The 10,156-nt window shown below is 42.5% G+C and overlaps 1 protein-coding gene across 1 annotated transcript; it reads right to left on the minus strand.

The window, feature by feature from the left end:
• Positions 1-8,077: 8,077 nt before the first annotated feature.
• On the minus strand, positions 8,078-8,947 carry LOC108975405. The gene has a single exon (XM_018943875.1). It carries the CDS (start codon positions 8,945-8,947, stop codon positions 8,078-8,080), a length of 870 nt encoding a protein of 289 aa, XP_018799420.1.
• Positions 8,948-10,156: the final 1,209 nt, after the last annotated feature.

A 10,156-nucleotide genomic window follows, 5' to 3' on the forward strand; every position in this document is an offset into this window, starting at 1 on the left:
AAATATGTTGATGTTTAATAACGTTCGCAGAAGATGAATTATATTTATGCGGATTGAACTAAAAGGCGTGTTATGCTGTCGAATTCCTTTATTGAAGTGAGAGCTAAAACGGAAGCTGGTTTGACAGCAAGCACATAAGTGCTGCCCATGTAGCTTCAAACATATGTTTAGAAAGATGATGCCAGATAGGCGCGAACAATATTTAAATTTCGCATTTTCTTTGATCTTCATTGTTTTACATTTTTTATTAGCGATCTTGAACGGCGGTAACAAATCGTTCACATATATTTTTGGGATAATTTCAATCTGGCCGTTCCAGAGCGGTTCCCACATTTCCATTGACAGGAGAGTTGGGCATCTTTTTATCTCTGTCAGTTATGCTGGCGCTGTTGAATGTTTTTGCATTGTCCTCTAACCCCGTATCTCGACAGACTAAAGTTTATGGCATACTAACTGTCAAATCTATTGCTATTGCCGTTGACAAGTCTGTATGTGGGCATTTGTTATCATATCATAATCATTTGCGAAAAGGCGTCGGGTAGGTAGCTTCGAGCTGATGTCATTGTAAAGGAGGAGTAAGGAAAGTATCAGCTGATGCTATGTAAACAAAGCCACAGCTGAGAGGTACCCATGTAGAAAAATTAAGGGGAGTCCGAGATTGAGTTTCTATTAGAGTCCAAGATGGCCGAGTTTTAACCGTAAAATGGTTGCATTGTAATATTTTCTTAAAATTTATGGAAAAATTATCCCAAAAATGTTGGTTACATATGAAACTTAAAAATATTTTCAAAAGAAAATCGTTTTATTTTAATATATATTTTTAAAGAAGATGTTTTTTATATGTTCTAATTTTTAACCGTGTTAAGTTAATAAATGTTCACCACAGAAAATGTTAGGAGCAAATAGGCAACCATGCCAAATAGTGGGGTCTAAAATATGTTTATTCCCTACAACTGGGTTTGGGACCCGAGACGTAATAAAGCGTCCCCAATGAAGAGATATCAACAGCTACGGATGAGAGCCCCCATTTTTGATGACGACCACTGCAAACTTAAGAGGGATTATCATTTGAGGGCATGCAACTGGAATGTTCCGTTCCTTATTTGGGAAGGTGTCGCTGCCCAGCTGGTTGATGCCCTCGTTAGAATGAAGGCACCGCCGTTCAAGAAATGCGATATACTAGACAAGGACTGAGACGAGTAAGTCCTTGTGGCATTTACTACAGTGGCCATATAAAAGAGCGCAAGTTTGGTGTGGGATTCGTCGTGGGAGAGAGATTCCGTCAGCGAGTACAATCATTCACTCCGGTGAATGAATGTCTAGTAATAATCCGCATCAAAGCGGATTGATCTTCAACATATCGCTGATTTGCGCCCATGCCCCGACGTAAAAGAAGGTCGATGTGAACAAAGATACCTTATAGGAGCGCACCTATGATTGCTACCCCCACCACGATATCAAAGTCGTGCTTGTCGACTTTAACGCTAGGGTGGGCAACGAAGTTATCTTTGGTACAACGGTCGGTAAACTCAGTTTCCCCGACGAAGCATCCCCAAATGGATCGAGGCTGACCGACTTGACCGGAACCCGAAATATGGTTATATGTAGTACTAGATTCCAGCATAAGAAAATTCCTTAAGCCACCTGGCTGTCGGGATGGACAAACCACCAACCAGATCGATTATGTTGTGATAGACGGAAGACACGTTTCATGGAGAGATACAGAGAGTTGAAGAGGAAAGCGAGACGCATTTGCAGACAGAAAAAGAGAGTGGCCGAAATGCGTGAGTATGAAGAGCTTGATAAGCTGGCCGACAGGGGTAATGTTCGAAAAGATGCGGGGACTAACAGAAGGTTTCAAGACCGGAGCATACTCTTGTAAAACCCCCAATGGTGATCCAGCGACCGATGCCCAGAGCATACTAAAATTATGGAGTGAACAGTTTTCCACCCTGCTGAACGGCAGTGAAAGTACAACGGCAGAAAACGCCAGTTAAAAGCCTCCTCAACATCGCATATAAGGTTCTATCGAGCGTATTGTGTGAAAGATTAAAGCCCAGCATCAACAAACTGATTGGACCTTATCAGTGTGGCTTTAGACCTGGAAAAATAACAACCGACCAGATAGTCACCATGCGCCAAAATTTTGGAAAATACCCGTGAAAGGAGAATCGACACATACCATGATATGATGATGATATTGATATCATCGGCCTCAACATCCACGCCGTCAGTTCGGCTTTCTCCAGACTGGACAAGGAGGCGAAGAAAATGGGTCCGGCAGTGAATGAGGGCAAGACGAAATATCTCCTGTCATCAAACAAACAGTCGTCGCACTCGCGAAAGATTTATGGTCCTTTGCGCGTTGGCCACTACGAATATCGCATTCGATGGAACGATGAGCTGTATGAGATGTATGACGACATTGACATAGTTCAGCGAATTACAAGACAGTGGCTACGCTCTACGCTTTCTAGATGAGTTTGTCCGAGTGGACGAAAACACTCCAGCTCTGAAAGTATTCGATGCTGTACCCGCCGAGGGAAGCAGAGGAAAAGTAACACCTCTACTCTGTTGGAAGGACCAGGTGGAGAAGGACCTGGCTAGGCTTGGAATATCCAATTGACGCTACGTAGCGAAAAGAAGAAACGACTGGCGCGCTGTTGTTAACTTGGCTATAATCGTGTAAGCGGTGTCTACGCCAATTAAGAAGAAGAAAAAGAAGCGATACACTTGAAATAACGAAGCTCAAAATGCCGACCCATAAAAATACCGACAATATCGACTGTGAATGGTCACTTTCATTACTCCCTTGTACCAGAGGTAAAGAGATCTCTAACTCCTCTCTCTTTGGAAGTGAAAGAACAATTGCTAAACGTCAAAACCCCCCGAACTTTGACAGTTGATCGAGTTCAGGAGGTTTAGCAATTGGAAACGAGCGATGGCCAGATTTAAATTGTACCAGAAAATTTGTTAACCGAGATATTTGTTGCATCGTTTAAGACCACTTATAAAAAATGTAAAACAATGAAAATTAAATAAATTTGTGAAATTTAAATGTATTTGATGAGACGTTTAGTAATGGGAATGGTTAAAAACATTTATTCATTGAGAGCTAAAAAGCTTAAACGTTTTTATTGGGTATTGAAATAAGAAGATTTAGTTTCTCCGTATATTAATTAACCACTATATAGTAATTTTATTCGTACTAAATCTTGGGTGTTTTAATTTAAATGCCCAAAAATTATTATATTTCGTCCGATCTGGCCATAATCGAAAATGTTATCAAAAACGCTCATTTTGATGCGCTCTCACACTGGAATAAGTTGGCCATCCATTTTGTTCCTGCTTGTGCCATCCTAATGTAGCTCATGTTTTGAGCTCTTGAACTGTTTAAATTTTTATATCGATGAAAAAATAAGAATCTGGAAATATACAGTTGTCTACAAATATATTTCTTTAAAAAAAATTTCATATTGTCGGCCTATAATAATTGTAGTATAAATTTTATATACCTACTAAAATTATAAATTTAATATGAACAGTGATATTTTGATTTATGCTTGTATAAGCTTATGAAATTAAATACTTCGCTCATTCGCCAATACACCTTCTCATATATAAAAATAAAATGCCTTCTTTGTATGTTCCCGCATTAAGAACGACTGAACCGATTTGACTGAAAATTTGGATGAGGTAGCGTGGAACCTCGGGACGAGCATAGGCTACTTTCTATAATTATATGTTCATAAATAAACAAAATTATATTTCAAAACATAAGCATGTGTTCAATATTCGTGTAAGAATTATTTGAATATTTTATTACTTAACAAAAAAAGGAAAAAAAAAATTAAATAACATCACATAGCTACTGCCAGGGTTTATATACATACATACATTATAATGATTCTTGTTCCTGAATAAGAAAAAGTTGAATAAATTTGAGATGAGTGCATAAAAGCTTACAAATATTCCTGTATTCAACGACAACGACCAAGTTTGTGTTTCCTGACGTGTGTGCCTTGGTTTTAGTTGTCGATTTTGCAATAACATTCGATGAATGTTGAACAAAACATTATGAAACATGTGTAAAGGGCATGCGACGCGCCATCTTCTGCTCTACTCTTGTACCGTCATACATTATAACTACTATGTACAGTTGATAAGTTATTGGTAATACTATGTTCGGACCGACATTGAGAACATTTGCAAAACTCATTTGTATGTTGTGGAATGTAAGTCGTTCGGACCGACAATTTGTGTTTTCGCTGAGTTTTCACTGACAGCTCACAAACTTATTTGTTTGTTTACATTTGAGCAACAAGAATGGTAGTTTTGAAATTGTTAATATTACTAAAGATCGTGTTTTTTAGAATTATGAGAAAAATATATTAATTGCGAGTCTTACTACTCAGCAGCCTTGGCAAAAAGATCGCCGAGTTAAAGAAACAACATCTAATAGTATAGATTTAACAAAGGACCTTGGTATGCCGATTAATTCATGTTGGACAAAAGTATGTATATGTTCCTACTGATATAAAATTTTCATTATATATTATTAATTCCAGCAACGTAAGAATCAGTTTGGGAACACGATTGCCAACGAAACGGATCTGTTTTTTTTAAAGAGAATTTTCGCATGGACCGAAGTTCTATTCTAGCTATTAGTAGCTATTCCTATCGAGAAAAGGGTGGTTATAACATTATGTGCTTTAGGGTCATCTGCAGAGTATCATAGTATCGCGAGCATGTTCGGTGTAGGAAAATCTACGGTTTACGAAATTTTACTAGAATTTTGCACCGAAATCTGGAGATTACTGCAACCATCCTGTTTTAAAATGTTGCCTTTAAACAGAGAAAATATAACCGAATTGGTGACTGGTTTCGAGGTAATTGGATTCGCACAATGCTTAGGAGCAATTGGTAAATATTGGTTATAAAACCTTAAGCTTGCGCTAAAGTTCTAAGAATTGTTTACAGACGGATGCCACATTGGGATTCATCCATCCCAAGCACTGGCTGCCAGGACCTTCGGCTCACACGTTTTATCCAAAAATAGTTATTTTTACGTTTTATGTGTGAATGATGAAGTTGATGAAAGTACGGCGGAGCGCTAAACATGTGGTCCGTTCCCTCAAGTGGTTGAAGTAAAAGAGAAAGAGTCGTCTGTGCGTGGCTGGAGTGTCTGCTTTCTACGGTGTCGTAATGGCCGACTCATTGAGTCGTCAYGCCGCGTAGTGGCTGGTGAGTGACGGACGTTGGAGTGAGACGGCAAATGAGTGCTGTCGGTAAAATCAGCTGTGGGCTGGCGTGGCGCAGTTGCCACATCCACTCCCCTTCCAGTGACTTGGAGAAAGGCACGAATTGTTTTGTGTTGGGTTGGGTGGTGATTTTTGAGGTGTGGATTGTGAGTTGTCTGTTAACTCAATGTATGCTGGCTTCWGCATGTCGATTGAGACTGTTTTGTCTGCCCCATTGATCCTGATGATGTAGGTTTTGTCGTCTACACGCTGGATGACTTCGTGGGGCCAGTGTATGGTTGTTCCAGAGGCTTCTTGATGKAGTCTACTTTCTTGAAGACGTGGGTGCACGTGTCAAGGTTTTTGAGTAGGAACAGCTTGTGTTTGGTGTCATGAGCTGTTGGTGTTGGCTTGATTGCTTGGATGATTTGCCTGCCTGTATTTCCTCACGAATGTTTGTGGATCAGCTGGTGTGCTTGCTGTAACAAAGAAGTCACCGGGTATACGCAGTGTAGTCCCGAAAAGCATTTCAGCAGTAGATGCTTTCAGATCTGGTTTGTATGCGGTTCGGAGTCCTAGCAGAACTGACGGTAGTCTGTCCGGCCAAGGTGCTCATTGTTGCACATGAGAGCAGCCTTGAGTGTGCGGTGCCACCGTTCCACCAGACCATTCGATTGAGGATGATACGGTGTCGTTCTGATACGATGAATGCCCAGCATTCGTGAGAGTGAAGTGAACAGTGCTGATTCAAATTGCAGACCTTGATCAGTGGTGATTGTCAATGGTGCACCGAATTGACAGATCCACTGAGTGTAAAAGGCGTGCGCAATTGTCTCAGCTGTCACGTTGTTGAGTGGTATGGCATGTGGCCATCTGCTGAAGCGGTCAATGGTCGTCAGACAGTAGCGAAGGTCCTTGACTCTGGGCAKCTCTATGAGATCCAGGTGGACGTGCTCGAAGCGATTGTCTGGTACGTCAATGTGGTTTGGTGTGGTGCGATTGTGACGATGGACCTTGGAACGTTGACATAGTATGCAGTGTCTGGACCAGAGGAGTGCGTCTTTTCTAATACCTGTCCAGACGAATCTTCTGGTGAGTTCATTGGCAGTGGCCCTGCCACTAGGATGAGAAAGACCATGCATGATGTCAAAAGCCTGGCGTCTGAGTGGCTGTGGAAGATAAGGTCGCGCAAAATTATTAGTCACATCACATAGTATATCATGACCTTCCATGTTCAGCAGGTGTAGCTTCAGAGATGTGCTGGATTGGACATCACTAAGCTGGTTATCTTGGAGTTGTGCCAGCGCAATGGTCTCAACATCAAGTTTGGTTGGCATAGTTATGGCATTGATCCTCGAAAGCGCATCAGCTACGACATTTTCTGTGCCCTTGGKATGGAAAATCTGARYTGAGAACTGTGAGATGTAGTCCAATTGACGTAGTTGGCGAGGTGATGCCTTGTCAGCTCGTTGAGAAAAAGCGTAGATGATTGGCTTGTGGTCGGTGAAGATGCTGAAGTTTCTTCCCTCGAGAATGTGCTTGAAAAACYTGATGGCAGCAAAGATGGMMAGAAGTTCACGATCGTACGTGGAGTACCTGGTCTCTGCTGGATTGAGCTTGAGGGAGAAAAAGGCCAGTGGTTGCCATGAGTCCTTGTGTCGCTGTTCAAGAATGCTCCCAATGGCTGTATCCGAGGCATCGGATCTCAATGAGAGGATGGCGTTTGCTGCGAGGAAAGCCAGGCGCGTGGCTTGGATGACACTTTTTTTGCAGTCTTGCCAGGCTTGATCTGCAGAAGGTGTCCACTGGATTTTAGTGTTGTCCTTCTTCTTGGCATGTTTGAGAAAGTCCGTCAGTGGTGATTGTATCTGGGCCGCTTGAGGGATCGYTCGCCGGTAGTAGTTGACGATTCCCAGGAAACGACGTAGATCGCTGACGGTTTCTGGCTTTGTGTAGTCGGCGATTGCTTGCGTGAGTTCGGCGGGTGGARTGTAGCCGTCTTTGTTGATGGTGTACCCCAGGTAGATGACTTCAGACTTGCCAAACTGGCAAACTGGTGTCTTTGAAAGGTCTGCGTGGCATTGCGTAGTCCGGGTGGCATACCCAGAAATTCAAAAAGTCCAAAAGGAGTGGTTACAGCTGTTTTGGCAATGTCTGACTTGGACATGGGTACCTGGTGGTAAGCCCTGACCAAGTCGATGGTGGAGAAAACGGTAGATCCGTGGAGATGCTGGAGAATGTCATCCCCATGAGGTACTGGATATCGATGTGGAACTGTATTCGCGTTTAGTTTTCGATAGTCACCTGTCATCTTTAGCTATTTGTAGTTTCTCGCCGGAGAGACGTCGTGGGCGCTCAAATACTAGTGGCCCAGTTGTCTCACTGTGATGAGCGGCTTGACTGTCAGTGGTTGTGACAGGATTGGTGCTAGGATGATTATGTCGATGATTTGGTTGAGTAATTGCAGGTATGTGGCGTCATGTGCACCAGGACGGATTGAGCGGTGGATTGTTGAAATGCTGTGTACCGTGGCCTCAGATAGTGTGCCCTGAGTTATGCATGACGTGGTTGTATCGATGAGACATCGTCCTTTGAGATCTAGAAGCAATGCAAAGTGGACCAGGAAGTCTGCACCGAGAATGGCTGATTTAACATTTGCGATTATAAAAGACCAATTAAATGTACGGCGAAGATTGAAATCAAGGGTGATGACTTTTCGACCGTAGGTTCGGATAACGGTCCCGTTGACTGCGAAGAGAGTGTGAGTGATGGCGGACTTGGGCATGAGAGAGATCATTGATCCAGAATCGACAAAAAATCTCATGTTTGTTGTGCGATCATGAATGTGTGTTCGATGAGTCGAAGGTGCAAGGACGCTCGCACTTTTTGGCTCTGGACCCAAAGAGACGGTGATAATAGCAGAACTTCTTGATGTCTGAGGCTGGCTCTTCCTTCGATGATGCCTGCTGGAAACGGCGTGGTGCAGGTTGGGGACGGTCTCGAGTAATTCCTTGGTCCTTGATACAGGTCACCAGGTCGGCTATGGCAAGTTTAAGACCTGACACGTCCTTTGCCATACTGGTGAGCAGAGAATTTTCGAATTTGTCGCCCCTGTGGGCTGGCTGGGCAAGCTGGTGATGTGTAGCCATAACGAAATGGCCAGTCTGGTTCTCCATTAGCTCGTCAGAAACATCAGCAAGCTCATCTACAGGGACATCTCTGAGTAGTTTGAGACATCGGTTGGTTGATTGTGGTAACAATACCAACCATTTTATACGCAATAAGTCCTCTGAGGCCCTGTCGCCCATGAGAATTCTGAGCTGGCGCAAGAGCTGGCTAGGTTTTTTATCATCGAGTYGAACCTCCGTAAGCGCTCGGTGAAGCTGGCGGTCGCTGAATTCCGAAAACCGTTTCAATGTCTCGTCCTTCAGCTTCGCGTACTTGTCGATCTCTGGTGGATTCTGCAGGAAGTCCGCTAGCTGTAACATTGAATCAGTGTCCAAAGCACTAACGATTTGATTGTAACGTGATGCGTCATTTGTGATACGGGCCACCTGTAACACTGCTTCAACCTGAACAAACCACAAACGAGGCTGGATGGACCAGAACTGTGGGAGTTTGCAACTGGACACAGCTACAACTGATGCAGTGTTCTGGGTAACATGGGCGGCGTCACCGACGGTCGGTGGTGGGTCGTTTGTGGTCATGTTCGAAGAGATTGGTGTTAAGAAGTTTGGATTACTAGTGACGTATTTGACGAGTTAAAATTCACTGATTTGTTTGGCGTATGCTCTAATGGCATGTCAATGAATTGATTGAGAACACGTGGTCGCTGGTTAGCACGAATTTTAGACAGTGATGAATGAGAAATTACAACGAGCGTGAATTTGCAATTAATATTAACGTTTGCGCTTATCTGTCTGTATATTCTGTTAATTAATGAATATCAAAGTGTTTGAATTTGAAAACACGCGGCGCGTCACTACACGTATGGGGAAAAATTACACTTTAACGCGTGGAGAGACAGAGTTTTGAAATCCAATTTAATCACGTCGCGGAGTCACCAATATGGAGTAATCGTATTCTAAGTTATCATAAGATTGTCCATTTGTTACAAAATTTACTATATTTATTACGTTATTTTACGTTTTAATGTTTGACGATAAAGTTGGATGAAAGTACGGCGGAGCGCTAAACATGTGGTCCGTTCGCTCGAGTGGTTAAAGTAAAAGAGAAAGAGTCGTCTGTACGTGGCTGGAGTGTCTGCTTTCTACGGTGTCGTAATGGCCGACTCATTGAGTCGTCACGCCGCGTAGTGGCTGGTGAGTGACGGTCGTTGGAGTGAGACGGCAAATGAGTGCTGTCAGAATCAGCTGTGGGCTTGGCGCAGTTGCCACAGTGCTTTACTAAGCGAAATGTATAGTTTAATTTCAGGCGTAAATGTGTGAGTATTCATTATTGGGGATTCGGCTTTTCGATTTAGCAAACAGCTAATGAAACCGTATCCATTTAGCATAAATCAAAATAACGGTGAGAAGTATTCAACTACGCTCTTTCAAAACATGTAGAGCTGTCGAAAATGCCTCAAGGCCCATTTTCGACGCATCGGAAAAGGAATTGACAACTCTGTACGGAATGCCAACTCCATAATAAAAGCATGTTGCGTCCTTCACAATTTTTTAAATGATAACAACGACACGCTAAACGCCAAATGGTTACGCGCTTTGGAAGAGTTGGAGACTAGTGTAATGTTTCATATGCATCCCATTTAATGGAAAAATGACTCGGACAGCACTTTGTGCATATTTTGGTAAGTTCATGTGTATATTGTATCACAATGTCTACATTTTACACAATAACATACAAATTGAATTAAAGATAAAGTTGTACACACCAAACAAAATTTGATTTTATTT

Source organism: Bactrocera latifrons, unplaced genomic scaffold (genome assembly GCF_001853355.1).
Source record: "Bactrocera latifrons isolate USDA-ARS-PBARC rearing strain unplaced genomic scaffold, ASM185335v1 scaffold_641, whole genome shotgun sequence".
In the NCBI taxonomy this organism is placed as follows: Eukaryota; Metazoa; Arthropoda; class Insecta; order Diptera; family Tephritidae; genus Bactrocera; species Bactrocera latifrons.